The sequence below is a fragment of the Apostichopus japonicus genome, chromosome 13 (assembly GCF_037975245.1).
Source record: "Apostichopus japonicus isolate 1M-3 chromosome 13, ASM3797524v1, whole genome shotgun sequence".
Taxonomy (NCBI): domain Eukaryota; kingdom Metazoa; phylum Echinodermata; class Holothuroidea; order Aspidochirotida; family Stichopodidae; genus Apostichopus; species Apostichopus japonicus.
The window spans coordinates 11,219,277-11,238,125 of NC_092573.1; the positions used below are offsets into that span (position 1 = coordinate 11,219,277).

The 18,849-nt window shown below is 36.8% G+C and overlaps 1 protein-coding gene across 1 annotated transcript; it reads left to right on the top strand.

Annotated features, from left to right (window-relative positions):
* Positions 1–218: 218 nt before the first annotated feature.
* Positions 219–17,747, top strand: LOC139979124 (uncharacterized). The gene is made up of 6 exons (XM_071989819.1): positions 219–424; positions 1,487–1,559; positions 9,960–10,118; positions 12,193–12,324; positions 14,282–14,539; positions 15,231–17,747. Exons 1-6 carry the CDS (start codon positions 329–331, stop codon positions 15,458–15,460), a joined length of 948 nt encoding a protein of 315 aa, XP_071845920.1. The 5' UTR covers positions 219–328; the 3' UTR covers positions 15,461–17,747.
* The last annotated feature ends 1,102 nt before the right edge of the window (positions 17,748–18,849 follow it).

Below are 18,849 nucleotides of genomic sequence, written 5' to 3' on the forward strand. Positions count from 1 at the left end.
CCTTTTACTCCGTGAACTTCTACATGGGATACTAAATAATTCCATGCAAGACTTTCTTCAAGTTGATGTATTAAGTATTTAAATATTGAGTGTTCTCATTGGTCAAAATGTAGTCACCATGTGGGTGGTTACTATCAGCTTTAACCAATCACAAGTAGAAATATAGCAGGGTCACAGTTTCCTAATGGGTGGTTTAGTTTCACGGAGACCACCTGCTCCACTGGTGGTGAAGTTCTGTACCTCACAAACAGTTCCAATTGTTCAGTCAACTCAACAAGTCGATATATTTTACTTTTGGATAGTTCTTGAGTGAATATATGAAAGAAACATGTTGGGGAAGCCAACTTTGTACCTTTTTATTTTGTTTCTCGGTTGTCGAGCTTCAAATTCTCATCACAAAGGAGACGCTGAATTTGTTGAAAAAGTAAGTTATCAGTTTTCAATTTTCATTTTTTTTTCTTTGCTTTGCCTTGCTAAGATTGAAAAGAAGATATTTGAGGCCAAATTTGTTTGGATGTTGGTTTTGTTAAGTTTGTGAATGCTTCTGGTTTCTTTTCGAGAAATGATTATAGCAAGAAAAATAATCTGGGCAACAGATTAAGGAAGTGTAAATCTAATAAAATATATTTCGGGAAAAGTTTGTTTATAATGTCCGAACTAATGTCCAAACTTTCTTGGCACTTTCCAAGTTGTATGTATGTATGTATGTATATGTGATCTTCCCGCAAGCAGGGACTCGCGAAAGAAGCCATGGAGGCTTATAGACTCGCAAGCTGACCGAAGCCAATCTCTCGGCACACACCCATTTAACGTCCATGTCGGGAAGTTGTTATTGAACAACACCCTTGCCAGACGACACACATTGCTGTCGGCGGGGAATCGAACCGGGGATCTCATGACTGGGAGACGCCGGCGTTAACCACTAGGCTATACACTCCGCCCAAGTTTCCTTGTAATTTTTACCAGTCAGTTTTCTGTTGTTCATTTACTAATATATATTTGGTGTAAAATTCTATGAAGAGGTCTTAAGTTTCATCCAATGCAATCTTACTTAGTGTAATCCCTGGAAGGGTTAGAAAAAAATGTTTTAAAAAATGAGATAACCAAGTATAAAGTGGCTGCTCTAAAATCTTTCCTGAAGTTTCGATAATTCCATTTTACTAATGTATATTCCAATGTTAACTTTAAATAATTGTGATTTTTTTGGTAACTTTTAATTGTGTTTTTAATATTCAATTCTAGCCTTTCACATATTATATTTGCGATACAGGTATATACATATAAACCTCACGAACAGCAAATGATTTGTGGTTTTTAGAACACATTGAGTATAGAATCAACTCTGCTCGTATTCTCTGCATGTAAATATTATACTGCCATAGGAAATGTAATACTGTTTTAAAATATTAAAATATAAGGCTGATTCCTGTTTGAAAAAAAAAAAAAAATTCACATCTAGCTTTTAATTTTTGGTTTCTGGTTGTAGGAAGATGATAATACGAGAGTAAGGAGAAGTCTCGGAACAGAAGGCGGTCAAATACCTTCACAAGCCAATGCAGGTAGGATTCCTAGACGTTATGTTATTATCTCTGTGATTGTGACAAACCAAAGAGATATTAGACTTAGATCTACCTCAGTTGTTGTTGGTGGTAGTTTCAGCATAGTAGTTTCAGTATTCTATGAGAGCAAGATAATTCACTAACCTCAAAACTTTATAAGATAACTTCTCGATAAAATGAATACTAAAACTGCAGAAGAACAGATGACCTACTGTGATCCATTTGAAAAAAAAAAAAGATTATTAAGTAATTCTTTATCTTTAAATGGGGACACAAAAATATTTTGTGAAGAACAACTCCCCAAAGAACTAAGAAACACTTTGTTCCCTTTGGGAGATATAATAAAGTTCAAAAGGGGATCCTGGGGCTGCCATTTTGTAAACCTGTGATGTCATATTGCCAAAAGGATCGAAAGCATTTGAATTTCTGTTCTATTTCTTTTCATATTATCAAGGTAGATCATAATAATAATAATAATAATAATAATAATAATAATCATAATCATAATCATATTCATAATCATAATCATAATTTTGACATTGAAACCAATGCCATCATAAGGTCATATTAAAAGTCTCAATATTTCAAGTCAACATTTATAAAACCCATGTCAAAGGCAGAAAATAAAAATTGTGATACATTTATAACACCTTTAAAAATTGAAGCACGTGTGGCTCGATCATGTGATATTTAGACTTGATCAAGTCTTCAGCTATGTGTGTGAAGAAATAAAAATTGAACCTGTAAAATATCCCCCAAATGAAATGAGGTTGTCTTGCTGTTTGGGGAAGTAGTTCATAACAGTTATCTCTATCATGAAATAGACTAATAGTAATGGTTGGGGTTTTGTCTCCTTTTAACGTTTCATCCTAATAATATTAAAGACATTCTAGCAGTAGATTATGTGACAAACAAGATAGGTTAGATAGTAAATAGTATAAAATACACATTCACTTCTTTAAGGCATGTATACTTGCCTCTATCCGTGAATTTGTACACATACTTGATATTTTATGTAGCCTTTATTTCTGTGTAATACCAAGATGGAAATGACAGAAAAAATACAAAATCTATGAACATATGGATAACATATTGAAAGAGCCTGTGTAGGTAATTTCCTTGATCTTAGTGGTAACTTCAGGTCAAGTGACACGTAACGGATTTCCTTCAAACTTACACAAATTGAAAAGCTACATATCAAAACCCTATATTCCAAATTTGGAGTTCCACAATTGTTTCTTTGCTGTTTTAATTAAGTTAATAACCAAGCTAATGCCGTAAGATAATGACGTCACGGGGGAACCGCCAATGTTACCAAAGCTAGATATGCCTAATATGCTAACCGAGATCAAAGCCGTAAACAATACGTCACGAACAGTAAACAAAATATCAGATGAGAATGGGTGCACAACAGTACAAGAAAGTTTCGTGTTCGTCAAACACTGTACACAGCGATAGCTTAGTACCAGTGCACTCAGCCAGCCTAGCTGCTTAAGTACAGATTGGCTTGGACCTTCGAGCGAATCTTATGTGTGCAGTGCGCCCTTCACCAGTAAAAGTTTCGATTCCTATCGCCTATCCGCGCAACTTGGACTTGGAACACCAACAGCTCGCCGTCTACAAGACAATGCCGTTCCTTCTCTATTTGGAGAAAGTATCTTCAAATCTCGAGGAGATATACGGAAACAAGTAGACCAGTACTAAGTAGTTGCGAAGCTGGATCGGAAAAGAGTAAGTGTATTTTCTGGCCTAGGCCTACTACAACAAGGACTAACTTGGTATTATTATTACTAACTTACAGTAGGCTAATTCTTATAATTTCGTTCAGTTAGTTGGGCCCTAAATTAGGAACGGCGACGATAAAGTTAGGCGTAGGCTAGGGCTATATTAACTTTTATCTGTGGTACATCATGAAAAATCCAGAATAACAAGCATAAGATGTTTACATGTCATTTTGCCCAATATTATAATGTGCTCCCACCTATCTATATACTCAGAGTCATAGCTCATATGTTTCACAGTAAATGACATCCTTATATTTTGCCATTTTTGTTGGAAGGGCTGCAATTTTTGTTACAAGAGAAAACGCTTGTGACAGGTACTTTCAAACATATCAAACTGCTTTCTTAAATGAACTTTCCTAACTTCCTTGTTATTTTCTTTCCCAATTTTCAATACTTAGATTAATCTAGAAGCTGTTCCCCAACCAACTGCAGTGAAAATAAAGGCAGGATTCTGCAGAATGTACATCTCCATCTAAAGGTAGCATGATCTTATAGACATGTGCTTGATATTACCGAAAAACAGTTGGGAAATGGGGGAGGGGAGGGTGGTGACAGGCATTAAAGATTTAAGTAGTCAGTTTTGAACGGGATAAAAGGAATCTCCACCAGTAAAACATCGAGGCATGTATATGGGGGCAAGCTACCAGACAAAAAGGAGGCAGCAGTATTACGGCCGAAAGGTCCCCATAAATAGGTTTTAATAGAGTGATGAATGGGGAGGGGGGGGGGGGGTGGGGGAGAAAATGTGGTACAGAAGTGTAAGCTAGGGTAATACAAGGAAGAATGGAAAACTTTCATACATCTATAGAGTATTCTATAGCAGAAGTGAGTACAGGGGCCAAATTTTTAGAAACAGTACTCGTTGAAAGCAAAATAGTAATTAAAACTGCACATTGGGCAGGCTGACTAGGGGATAATATACATTGTATTTTATCCATCATATCCGCCTGCCTGACGAGAGTGGTTGAGGAGGCTATACCTGATGGCTTCACAGGAAAATATAAAGGCTACATCTATAGTTACTGAGAGAAGGGAGATTACATTGTAGTTATACTATATGAAACCAAGCTGAAGTCATTTGCAATGCTCATGGTGTGAGTGGCCCATATTTTTGCAGCCACACAAAGCAGGAGGATATGCTCTCCTTCAGAAAAGATAAGTGAACCATCTAGGCAGCTGACCCCTGTCCAAGAGCAGCCTACTGTATGTGTGTGGTATAATAAGTGTTTATTCTAATTTTCAGTGAATGTAACACAGTTATGTAGAAGTCCAGTGTTCATTGGTCCCCCTACCACCATTGAAGTTGCTGACTGGACCAACAGAGACAAGAACACCATCAAAGCAACCAGGACCATCTCACAGTGGCGATGATGGTCCGTCTGCTGCTGTGGAATCCACATCGGGATACACCGAAAAACCGCCAGGTAGTCCGGACTACACTCCATCAGTTAACTCATCTGAACATGACAAAGATGACGCTTCAAGGTAATTTTCAAGATTGATAGTAGATAAGTCCGGAAAATCAATTGGTGCCATAACTTTCTGGAAAGAGGATCATTATTAATTTTGACACCAACACTGTGGGGTAGTCTGGAATGTGTGGTGAGGCCATCAGTCTTTACTTCAATTAGCATATACATACTGTATCTGGTAGAGTTGTCACAGCTGTATGTGAACAAGAAATAAAGGCACAAACAAGTAGTTGGATTTAACAGAGTATATTATATCTTCACTTGGCTGGATATCTGCTACTGAATACAAATGGTGAAAGTTGCATCTTATACACTCTTTTACTATGGATTACAAGGGGATGGGATAGGATGTTACTCTGTCCACATGTTTACTTTACTACATAAACAGTGGTTAAGCTACTGAGACAATGACCACACATCCTGCTGAAGATTACATAATCCATAATATTAGGTGCACAAACAGGTGTAGGGTTTTGTTGTAATCAGTAAAAAATATATTGGAATTGTTCAGGCACAAGTTGTCAGGTAAACCTGACCCATGTATCCACACCAATTGAGGTGTACTCAGCTGTCGCCTTAGTTGGGCATCCAAAGACTCGACTGACAACTGTGCCATGCCTATTGACCGAAATGGAGTGATTGGAATGCCTCTATCTAAATGGTATGTTTTTATGAACTATTATTATATTATTCTTCATATCTTTACTATTCTACAGATTATGTATGGGAACTTCTTGACTGCTTGAAACAACTTCTGCAGAAGTGGATCTCTGGGAGAGGAGTGTCCTGTTCCTGTCAGAAAAGAGCCCCCACCACTTGCAAGCTCCTATGTTCATCCGAACAATAAGGATGCCATAAAACAACACCGAAGCAGATTTCAAAAGCTTTGCTGAAATACGGTAGTTGATGGCCTCCCAATTTCTAAATTTGTTTCATTGTAGTGGGGAGCAATCGACTCTGTGAATCGTCTGTTCACATGATGTTTTGGCACAGCTGCAGAGCAGTGTTAATTAACAGGTCGCTACCAGCCTTTAGGGAAGTTGCTAAAGTTTTACATTAAAGTTTTACTTACATCTGGTTTCCATTCTAACTAAATGATAACATTATATTTAAAAAAAAAGTTCCAATGACAAGTATTCCTCTCTAGAGAGCTTAGACTTCATAAATATAAATTTCATGCTGACTTACTATTTGTATGCAACTTTGGTGTTTCAAACATGTTGCCAAGTTTTTGTTTTTCTCAAAAAGAATTGACAGAAATTTGCTGTTTGTTCCCCGCATGGGATAAAATGTGATTTTTTTTATCCCATTTATGATCAAGTAACCTTGATATTCCATGGATTAATGAACAATTTCAGATTGATTTTCATTACACTTTTATTAAAATGAAAGCCTAAGCTCTCCAGATCCCATTGACATAGTGGTTTAGGGTACTTTATTCAAACTATTCTTCTATTTTAACCTAGTATATTTGAGGTTTCAATCATCCAGATTTTGTTGGCAGGCTACTAGAAGTGACAGCTTTGCTTACAAGAGAGAATACATACAAAAAATTAACTTGAGTTTTTATTATTTATTACTGTTATGTACTTCTCAAACTTGAAAATGTAAAATTTCATCCAAGATTGTAGTTAATACCATGAATCAGAAAAATGTAAGCTGGAATTCCAAAATGTTCACCATTCAGCCACAAAACAGACAGGACTGAACCCTGTTTCTATAAAACTTTGCAGAAATGATACTATGACTTGGCATAAACAGTCCACATTCTCAGTCTTGATAATTTAAATCCTTCATACTGTTCAGATGGTAAAGCTTCTCTAATCCTCCTTACTGCATAGGATGGGAGAACAACACAATATCCTTCCCTATAAACTGCTAGCTCATCCGTGCAAGTTGTCTGTATGCTCTGTGTCTGTATTTCCTGTAAAATAATCATGAAAACCAGCAATAAATGATGAAGACACACAAAAGCTTGGTAGCCATCTGGGGACGTCAATTTTAAAATAAATTTCTATATGATTTCCAGAATTTGCTTGGCCCCTAAATCTGCCTCCCCTAAAGTAAGCCTAGCTATGCCATTTATACAAACTGATCATTGTATCTCGGGGACTAAAATTTGTAAATGGATCGTGCACAAGCATGGTGGACATTTTTTGTGTGGCATTTGGTTCCATGGCTCAGTGTTAATGACTACTATGTCAGTCAGCATGATAAGGGTTAACCTCAAGGGCATTACACCAGTTTTTGGACAAAATGACCTAATCATCAGCAGGTTTTGAACATGGTGCACAAATTTTCTTGATCAAATCTATATCTTAATGTTATTCCTTTCACAACAAAACAAAACTATGAATACACCCTCTGTATTGTTACATCTTTCAACAGCAGGTCAGAGCAATGAATAAAGGTATACAACAAAAATAATGTATTCTGGATCCTGTTTTCCTGTGCACGTCCACCATACTGTTGACGGTACATGTAGTAGGCTGTCTGAAGAAACAATGGGTTCAGGCACATAGCTTCAAAACCTGGGTGTAAGGTGATGCATGCAGCACCTTCTTCATCCATCACAGTCCTTACTTATCTATTTCGCTGCAGCATCTACACTCCCTTGCTGTAGGCATCACAGCACATTGGCCACAATGACACCTGTAAACAATACAAACCAGTTCAAATAATAAAAAAGAGCCAATTCAATGACTTCATACCGACCTCAATTATTGGGGCATACTGTACTGACATGTCAAAATAGAAAAGGGGCACCCTCTGAAGGGCAATCTACCGTTGAAGCTCCTTACAAATAACATCACTAGCAAGGAGTGGGTAGCCTCTTCTTAGAAGTCTTGCCTCTGTTGGGAGAATGCTGCAAAGGAAACTAAAACAGGCCGATGTTGCCTCGTTTCCAACTCTATCCCACTTCTGAATCCATTCCCTAGATTGAGAAAATCTGGTTAAGAAATTAGCTAAGGGGAAATGACAAAATGGTGGTGTGAGGTGCCACCTTCTCCATCCCCCCACCCTTTCCCTGATTTGTGGTAACTTCACTAATTTGCCACTACAACTGCTAGGAAATGAATAATAGGCCACCTCTGAATTTGTTGTGCACTCTTCCAATTGGCTCCTTCAATCTACTAACCAAATGAAATATGTCTGTGTGACATGTTCCGGGGCATGTGCTGCCACAACTTTTAAGGAAAATAGTAACTTCCTTAACTTAACTCGACCGCACTTTCATGTTAATTTTGCTGCCCCATCAACAAATTGGCTAGCTAAGAGTATGAGCAAAGTTAGGAAACATTTATCGGTTCTACAGTAGGCCTGGGCTTAACTAGTGACACAACTATCCTATATACAGTATAGTACGCTAGGCGTAACGTTACCGTTGTATTCCGTCAAGACGATCAATTTCGACATCGCTGTCCGATCCCGCTTCCTCTTCGCTGGTCTCCGGTTCGAACATGTAGGGAAAAACTTCCCCACGATCGTCCATCATGTCCTCCATTTCCCTTACTTCTTCGCCGTTGCTATCTAAATACTGTGTGTCAATACCACCGGCAGCCATTCCGCGATATGTATAAGCTATGCTGTGCTGTGTATATATGCGTACTACAGTGCGTGTATAGAAACTGTATGTGGTAGCAATATCGTATGCGACGATATCATGCACTTTCGGCTTGGTAAACAAATGACGTCATTTGTTTTCAGCTTTCCCTGAACGAGTCAATCTAGCCGATTTTTGCGGAGTTTATGTTGCTTGATAGGAAGAAAATGCAAGGAATTTATGAAAAAAGAAGTCAATGGATGTTTTGTTCGATGTCTTATGTATAAATTTGTGATTTTTCATCTTAATCCAAATCTTAACTTTCTTATAACAGACTGCTGAAAAAGGTCATATTTTCGAGAAGTTTGAGATTTCTACATACCCAATGCACTGCGCAGAACATATACAGTTTGCACTCTTCTGCGCTCCCCCGTGACGTCACTGAATCTATTACGTAATAGAACTTTTTACCGATTTCTACCCCTTTGGAGACCGAAAAAAATCGCGGTGTTGGGTTTTTGTTAATGTAAGAATTGTTAAGTTTAATATTATGTAAAGTCAAGTCTACGTGTCGCTTGACCTTTAAGTGATAATAAATCTTCTTAAGTAATTCACCCCTCTCATACCTCCCCATATCTCCTCTACCCCCATACCTCCTCCCCGTTTTGATAAATGTCAGGCTATCTAACATTTAGAGGTCAGTTATTGATGCAGGGAGTTGTTATGGAACAGCTCCCTGATTGATGTAACTTTAACTTCTGTCTGTTTAACAATTTTCTCCTCTCCTCTCCTCTCCTCTCCTTCCTCTTTGTAAAATCAGGCTAACTAACGTTTAGAGAAACATACACTGGTCAGTTATTTGTGTAAATTTAATTTGTGTTTGCTTCAAAATATGGACATGGCTGTTTCTTGGAAAACTCACATCATTTGCGGCACTGGGAATGGTTGCTGTACGTAGGCTTACGATATGTAGTCAAGCTGTCATTCAGACCTGATGTTAATTTATCTGTTGAATAGGTGATATCATGTAGGCAGGTGAACCCTTAGTAACAAGGGGCATGCGTAGAATGTTTTCTACATGTGGTTTTATCATGAGGGGTTTTGGGCAATGTATTTTAACCGCCATCTTTTGTACTGAATTTGGAATAAAGCAGAGGGCGAATGAGTGACAACTGCAGCAGATTAGCAAGTAAAACAACGTACGATAATATTACATCTTGGCGAAAATCATCAAATTGTCGACTTGCTGCATCATACGTAACTTGACAAAAATGACAAACATGGCAGTTTTGATGCCCATTTTCACTATTGGATGATATATCATATAGATCGTTGTTTCTTACGTGTTGTCAAGTAACGAGCAACGTAAAAACTCAACAATTTGATTATTTTCGTCAAGATGCCACGTCATCGTAACTCGCCAACTCAACAATAAAAAAATAAAACAAAATCGTCGAGGTGTTGCGTTATGCTAAAGACGCTAAGTCAACAACTCACATGTCTATTTAGAACCACCGTACATGCCATAGATTGTACTGGTTTTTATTGTAGAATTGATGTTATATGTTTTGCCTGAAATGGCATCTTGCTTTCCTTCCAGGGTCGCCTTTCCTCATGAGCTCAAACATGCAAGCTTCTTATTTTCTGGGTCAATGTGTGATGTGTCCTCCTGGGGATCCAGGACCCAGGGGAACTCCTGGTCCTCAAGGGATGCCTGGTCGTGATGGCCGTGACCAGATCATACTCGGTCCCATTACAGGTATAGGCCATTATTACTTCAGATATCGCCATTTTAAGTACCGTAGTCTTGCGTCCTAATATTTGCTTGTTTCAGATCACATCGCATAATTTGTTTGGGTGTTGCTTCCTTCTGAAAATGAAATTTGCCTATTGGCTACTCGCTCAACATATTTCTTTAAAATTGTAATGAAATGCCACTCAATATGGAGCATCGGGGAGCGTTGATATATTGGTTAAAGATAACATTCTTTCATCTTCAAAAGGACACTTTTCTTGCCATTGCTTATAGTTTTAAATACATACTTTTATTGGATACAATTGTTTTTCATTGGTCATATAGTTTGTTAATTATATTATTGCTTTAAGAGATGTTTAAATCCTTGAGAAAGGCACAAAGGTTTCCATTCATTAAAAGTTTAAGTTGAACGACCTACAATGTAATCTTTGCAGATGCACCTAGCCTAGTCTACTTTGCATATAGGAATCGGGGAACTGTTAAGATTAATAATTATACAACACCTGATTGTATTCTGGTCATTTGATTGGTCAATTGCTCGTTGATTGCATGCAAAATCCGCTCTATTCCACTCTATGAAATAGAACCATGGGTTATACTTTTTTGGTAGCACTTTTTTTCAATGGTAAGAGAGCAGAGAAACCTGTCTGTTCAAAAAAATCTGTTGCATGAGTGCATTTTACCCATCTTTATATAATATGTTGTATAAAACAAATCATGAATGGTTTCCATTCGTGCAATAGTGCAAATATTTCATTCGTTGAAAGATGTAATCTGTTCCATTCAACGAGGCGCAGCCGAGTTGAATGTAACATCCCATCTTTCAACTCATGAAATATTTGCACTATTGCACTCATAACCATTCATTCTTTGTATACTAGCTAACTGTACCATTTTGGATGTGAAAATTTACTTCGTTGCAGTAGTTATAACTACTGCAACGAAGTAAATTTTCACATCCAAAATGGTATAGGTGAAATAGTCTGTTTGAATATGAAATATTATCATGGAATGCGAACCAGCTAATTTTGATGTGGTATGTTTCTAATGTTCCAATGTTTCTTTGGCAACACAGCAGTCTGCGTTATATGAGAATTAACACCCCATACTGCCTTGATAGTAATCTTTCATCTTCCAATGAAGAAAATACATGGTACGGTTCTCCCCTGAAAATAAAAACACTCTCTGGCCTTTCCTTCCCTTATACTTTTTCAATTTGTTCACTACAACACATACGTATTTGATAGTACAACGCTTTTCACTTTACTCCCTATCACGAAGCATTAGTAAAATATATATTAAATAAATATCATTACTTTTCATAGATTTCAGGCGGATTAATAAAGTAATATACACTCCCTCCAAAATGTTTTTCTCAAAGCAAGCCTATCAGTTTCACAGGATACATGCGGGATTTTTTTTTTTTAATTGGAAGTATCTGTTCAGCGTGATGTGCTTTACGTCTGCTTGAACCTAAAGCAACATTCGTATTACCTCCTGCCATCCTCACATCTTCCCATTTGAAAACCGTTGCATTAAAATAATATCAAGTAATTACATAGTAAATCTGCCCGATCTCAATTCTGCGTGTCTGTCTGTCTCTATATGTGTGTGAAATATTGACATAGCAACCCCATCCGCTTTATAGGACCACCGGTATATGGATCAATCTTTTAAGCAAATGACTCTCACAGAAAAACAGATGCAGGCTTTAGCCGGAAAATGCAACTTGAGAACGGCACGCTAGAACAGCACAGCTAATATGGTAGTATGCTCTGTACAATTGGTATAATTAAATGGAAATCCCTTAAAGATGATTAAAATGATCGTGTAGATAAATTATTGATCATTTGGCTTTACATAAACATTGGCATATGCTATATAATCAATTGGATCATAGCTCAAGGGTTCGCCAATGGAAATGTATGCAGAACGACGAATGACTCTTGCCCCGTAGAATTCAAACATATCTTTCGATAATGTTATTCATTAATTGTTTGTTTTACTAAAACTCGAGTAACATGAACACCACCATACCATTTGATAATAATATTGATTGATTTGTTATTATTTGTAGATCATGATCTTCAGAGTCCTCCAGAAATACCTGTCCCTCCTGCCGAATCGAATACATCCTCTGAGACTGGAGTTATTTACACTCGTTGGGGAAAAACATCTTGTCCCAGCACATCTCAACTGGTATATGAAGGTGAGCCTGGATATCTAGGCAATGATATGTGACAAAATGTAATGTAATAATAAAACCTGTACTTTTGAAGGACGACATGACAATATCGACTGATTGGTTTATATAAAAGAAATGTTGTAAACCAGTAATCCAAGAAGCAAGCTCTATCTGCGAAATGTTTATCCAACAGAGTTTATGTGATTATTTGGTCAAATGTGAAAGTAGCGGAGGTAAGCGGTGAAATTGTTATTAAATTAGTTGTGTGATCGTGAGTGATTGACACAATCTGTATGATTGTGACTGATTGCACCAATCTGTATGGTTGTGACTGAATGGACCAATCTGTATGATTGTGACTGATTGGACCACTTAGTATGGTTGTATCTGAATGGACAATTGTGAATGATTTTGACTGATTGCACCAATCTGTATGATTGTGACTGATTGGACCAATCTGTATGATTGTGACTGATTGGACCAATTTGTATGGTTGTGACTGATTGGACCAATCTGTATGATTGTGACTGATTGGACCACTTAGTATGGTTGTATCTGAATGGACAATTGTGAATGATTTTGACTGATTGGACCAATCTGTATGACTGTAACTGATTGGACCAATCTGTATGATTGTGACTGATTGGACCAATCTGTATGATTGTAACTGATTGGACCAATCTGTATGATTGTGACTGATTGGACCAATCTGTATGATTGTGACTGATTGGACCACTTAGTATGGTTGTATCTGAATGGACAATTGTGAATGATTTTGACTGATTGCACCAATCTGTATGATTGTGACTGATTGGACCAATCTGTATGATTGTGACTGATTGGACCAAGTTGTATGGTTGTGACTGATTGGACCAATCTGTATGATTGTGACTGATTGGACCACTTAGTATGGTTGTATCTGAATGGACAATTGTGAATGATTTTGACTGATTGCACCAATCTGTATGATTGTGACTGATTGGACCAATCTGTATGATTGTGACTGATTGGACCCATTTGTATGGTTGTGACTGATTGGACCAATCTGTATGATTGTGACTGATTGGACCACTTAGTATGGTTGTATCTGAATGGACAATTGTGAATGATTTTGACTGATTGGACCAATCTGTATGACTGTAACTGATTGGACCAATCTGTATGATTGTGACTGATTGGACCAATCTGTATGATTGTAACTGATTGGACCAATCTGTATGATTGTGATTGCATGGACCATTTTGTATGATTGTGACGGATTGGACCAATCTCTGTGATTGTAACTGATTGGACCAATCTGTATGATTGTGACTGATTGGACCAATCTGTACAGTTGTGTCTGAATGGAAATTTTGTATGATTTTGACTGATTGAACCATTCTGTATGATTTTGACTGATTTGAACAGTCTGTATGATTTTGCATAATTGGACCAATCTGTACGACTATGACTGATTTGGACAATCTGTATGATTTTGATTGGATGGACCATTTCTTTTATGGCTTTGGCTGATTAGACCAATCATTTTGATTGTTCATGTATAACACATATTTTCTTTTTATAGGCCTATGTGTCTCAAGACAGATTCCAACTCTACTCAGTCATGCTTAGGTTGTGTTAAAATTAAATCGTTCTGATAGTTGAAAAAAATCCATATTTTTCTAGCTTCACCCAAAGTGATTGTATAGATTTTACGCTTCTTGCACTCAAATCCTAATTTGATTTGCTTACTTAAATGAATCCACAAATTTTCAATACTGATTGATGCAATTAATTGTACATCTTAAAAGAACGGATGGCGGTTCTTCAGCATTGATTCTTTAGTTCTTGTGTATGAAGACTGGTGAGGACTGTACATAATGCTAGATATAGTAAATTTACTCTCTTCTCTCTACAACTACAACCTATTGCAAACTTCTTCAATACATTTTCAAGGCTCTCTGAAACCATGCTTTTCTAATGATTTTTTATATTTTTATAGGTGTAATGGGTGGTGGTAATAGCAATAGCCAAAAAGGATCTGGAGTGGACTTTCTTTGTTTACCCCTGGAACCAACTTTCGCTGACCCTCCAAGCCATGGTACTGGAGGTGCTTATATATATGGTGTTGAATATGAGGAAACCCTTCCAACATCTCCGAATATCTATCAAAGTGAAGCTCCTTGTGCCGTGTGTCTGTCTCCAGGCAAGCATTCTGTTGTAACAATCCCTGGAACCAACACCTGCTTAGGAAGCCAAGGTAAGGATGATGTTAATATTACCTTTGCAATTGATGTTCCAGTCTCCATTGCACAGATATACAACATCGATACATTCTGGGAACAATGTTTAGGCACTTGGGCAGATATATACATGGTGCTACGTAATTGCACATTGAAAAATTATGTTTCTGTGCAATATGAAATTTAAAATTTTTCAACCAAAAAGTAAGTGTTGAACAAAGTAAAACATGTCGCAGAATCATAAATAAGCATCTTGGCCTATTGTATAGTGTCTCAAACAGATAAAAATAAAACATCTGTAAAATACCTATGAAGATAGCTTAGCTTCGTACTTCGTAAGCTCGAACCGTTCCCTCTAATAAATTGTTATTTTAGAGTTTAAATTATGCTTTTGCTGATGTTTGTAAATGCTCCACGAAATTTATGAACAATCTCCGCACATGAAAACTTCCCGTACGGTCAGCATCATGTTTGATCTCTAGAGTAAGGCAAATATGTCACCAAATCAGAAATAGTATTGTTCGATACAGGTGACAAACGCCTACAGTGGAATTACGACCTTCCTTACCGCTTCGAACCTCTGGACATACAATCAGCGTCCATAGCCTAGTGGTTAAGGTGTGCGCATATAAAGCGGGGGGCCTGGGTTCGAATCCCGGTGGTATATATTTATAAGTATGTATTTATCCGAAATTTGCTTTGTTACAGCGTGGACTTTAGAATACCAAGGCTACATGATGTCATCTTATTATACTACCAACAAATCTCAGTTTGTATGCATCGATCAAAACGCCGAGGGGATTCCCCGTACAAACCACAACAACAATGAACCATTACTCTATATTGTTGATGCTAAGTGCAGTGCTGGAGGAGGTGGTCTACCCTGTCCTCCTTATGTAGATGGTTATGATATTCTCTGTGCTGTTTGTACGTTATGAGTTATCAGAAAACACCATGAAAGGACAGTATCTTGAAAGATGCATTCTATTGTTACACGCTTAGGGTTACATATAGTACCCACCTTCAGCAACCCTTCACATTTTCTTTCCATGTGTTATAGTAATTAAAATAAGTTAAAGGAACATGAAAACTAAAAGAAACATGCACAAATGTCTGTAACGTTTATTTGGTATCATTACAATGCTTGGATTTATTTTTTTCTTTAAGTCATTTTGGTTTGTTTGGAAGGGGGAGGTGGGGGGGGGGGTGCATTGCTTCCAAGTGGTATTGATATAGACCTTGAAAGTATCGATCCAATCATTTCATTTTGCCATTGGGCATAAACACATTGTGTCAAATGCTCTCCTCACTCAAGTGTATTAATGAGGACCTGCGAGGTAATTTGTGAATATAGCTGTGTTCTCCAGGGGACGTGTAAAAATGTGTCACTTTAAAAAAAAAACTGTTTTATCTTGCTTGCATTATCTGTACCCATATGATATTGATGAAGAATTCATTTTGCAGATGTTTCCTATTTTAACTTTGCATAAGACTGGGTGATCAATTAGTTAAATGTTCATTATCATTGATTGGTATATGACCCAATTTAAACCCCCTGAGAGAGGCAGCTGTAATTTGTCTGTATTTATTACTTTGTCCGCAGATACTGCTGCAGTTTGTTATGATCATGATATCATGACATTCCTTTAAAGAAATAAATCTTGTCTCATTTCTTTATCAAGTTGATCTTGTATGTACGTATTGTAGATCCTCCTGCAAGCAGGAACTCGCGAAGAAGCCATCATTGGCTTATCAAAGCCGCAAGCTGACCGAAGTCAGTCTCTTAGATTCATATTTAATCGTCCATGATTATGAATTGTCAATTGTCAACAACTCTGTAACTGGACGACATACATTAATCTTGGATTGACTCGAACTCGGGACCTTATGATTGAAAGGCACCGGCGTTAACCACTGAGCTAATACTTCTATATTGTGATCCTGTGGTCCTGTCAAAGTGATCCTGTAAAAAAAGTAATCCTGTAATAAATCTTGAAATCCTATAAAACTGGATTCTCAACAGTGGTTGATTGTATCTCATAGGTTCGTAAAATAACAAAGTAAAACTTGAGTGTCTCATTCAATATGGTAAGTAACCAACTATGGGTGATCAACTGTGGTTAATTATTGTTACTCCTTTGTGAGATACAAAGGAAAAACATAGTTATCAACCTCTGATGGTTTAATTTGAAAGCTACTATACTTGGTATAAGTATGTTGAAAATGTAAAGAATGAGTATTCTCATTGGTTAAAATTCTTGGTCTTCACCATAGATACTGGATTTCCACCAATCACAAACAAAGTATTTAAATTGCTGAATCATTAGTGGCTATATCCGTGAGGAAAGTGCTTTGTTTGGTGAGGGGTCGGTGCTCTTCATGGTTGTAGCATCTTGAATGAAGAATAAAATTACAGTTTGCTCTTTTTCAATGCAACCATCGTAAATTTGGATAAAGTAGAGATACTGTATACTTCTTAGCAGTTGCCTTTGGTCCATGCATTTAATCGAGATCTCACCTTTCTCTTCATATGAAAGGTAATGCCTTCCTTTACATGGGAATTTCTCAGCAAAGTCACATAACTCTGCAGAGAAACAGAAAGAATGGAATCATGAAGTTTTTATTCTTTATTACAGTAGAATTTTCAGAGATAAAAGTTAAGTTTTAATGGACGTAATCATCTATTAAGAGCTGTAGATTTATCAAATTTCAATGAGCTTTTAGTACTACCTTGATATCTTAGGGAGGTTTGGAGCTGCTGAAAAACCCTTTGTTTTCTTTAATTAAAAACTTTAGTTAGAGGGCGAGCACTATTCAGTTGAATTGAATATGTCACAAGCATCTGACTAGGATTGCCCAAAATTGGTGATGACGTCAGAAGTTCTCACATTGTGGCTAGTTGGCAAATGGTAGGTTAAAATGGCGTCATGAAAAATGTATTTTCTTTTGTTTCCTTTGTTTTTGAAGACATATTATTCGATAATATAATAATATTTACATTGTATTTTATTGTCCTTGTTTTTGTATTAACGTATGTGGTATATTCTTGTTGATTTTATTTACTAAACAATATTGATGCAAAAAAATGACTAAATATTACCTAATTTGCCTAATAAATTACCTAATTAAAGAAATTAATTGTCTTAATTGCAAAACACTAGTAAACAAACTATGGACAGCTCTGTTTGCTTACTTTTACCTGAAGAAAAATAAAACTGAAATATATACTCCTTTTGTCTACTTTCATATACTTTATAATCTTTATTTTGAAAGGAACAATTCCTCTGGAGTGACTTGAAAGAGAATGACAGTGTGCGACAGAATACTACATATTTCTGGTCAGTTACTCTTAGTATAATTAGATCTTTGAATGCAGCCACTTAATATGGATGGCTTGATGAATATACTAAGCATTAGCGCCTTCATAAGTGAAGCCAACTGTTCAAGTCGTGTGGAAGCATTTTATATTGTTGGTGATGACATATTAAACAGTATGTAGCAGAATGCAAAATAAGAAATATTTGAATAATTCAAACATGTTTCTATTCGTTTCATACATTTGCAATTTCTTCCTTCATTTCAACACACTTGGCAAGAAAACTCACCAATAGATTATCAACTTGGCTCTGTATATCAAAGAAGTGAGCGGTATGATAATTTATACATATCGCCGTCGATTTGGTAGTCTTAATTCAGCTTGAAGGAAATTTGGAAAGAAATACATTTTGAAAAGATTCTATAAGCGTTTAGTAAGCACATATTTACTTCTAAATTATGGATTGTAACTAAATATGACGAGAAAAACAGAGGACCGAGTGACTTAGACAATTTATAAGGAGTCTTAATTCTCATGTACATCTATACATCTTGATAGAATTTCGTCAGTTATGTAAGTTTGAGAACTGCTCGATTGCTCTTGTCCATATGACAGTGTCATATTCATCGTGTGGAATAGGCCTATAAACACTTCACGTAGGGTCAAACATGTGTTACTATATCGAGAGAAAAAAGATATTTAACTTAACAAGCAGAGATAAGGCAATAGTTTGGAAATGTGGTGTCATCACGGCTGATATTCACCAAGAGCTTCACTTAATTCCTATCATTATAACATTGTTCACTTGTCCAAGATGACATACATGTGACACGTTCGGAAAGTTGGCTTCACCGTCCATCGTCTCTTCAATCAGAATTTTTGACACTGTTCGACTTGAATGAGAGAATACTATTTTCCTCAGTCTACAGATAAATGATTTGTACATTTTGTTAGAACAAAACAGGCCCCCTCTTCATAGCATGTTTCTCTGTCTTTACTCACTGTTTTGTC

Bases quoted from the DNA above. Each gene is read 5' to 3' on its own strand.
- LOC139979124 (XM_071989819.1), top strand. From the start codon at position 329: ATGTTGGGGAAGCCAACTTTGTACCTTTTTATTTTGTTTCTCGGTTGT. The intron at 425-1,486 runs GTAAGTTATCAG...TTCTGGTTGTAG, and splicing joins ACGCTGAATTTGTTGAAAAA to GAAGATGATAATACGAGAGT. The intron at 10,119-12,192 runs GTATAGGCCATT...TATTATTTGTAG, and splicing joins CATACTCGGTCCCATTACAG to ATCATGATCTTCAGAGTCCT.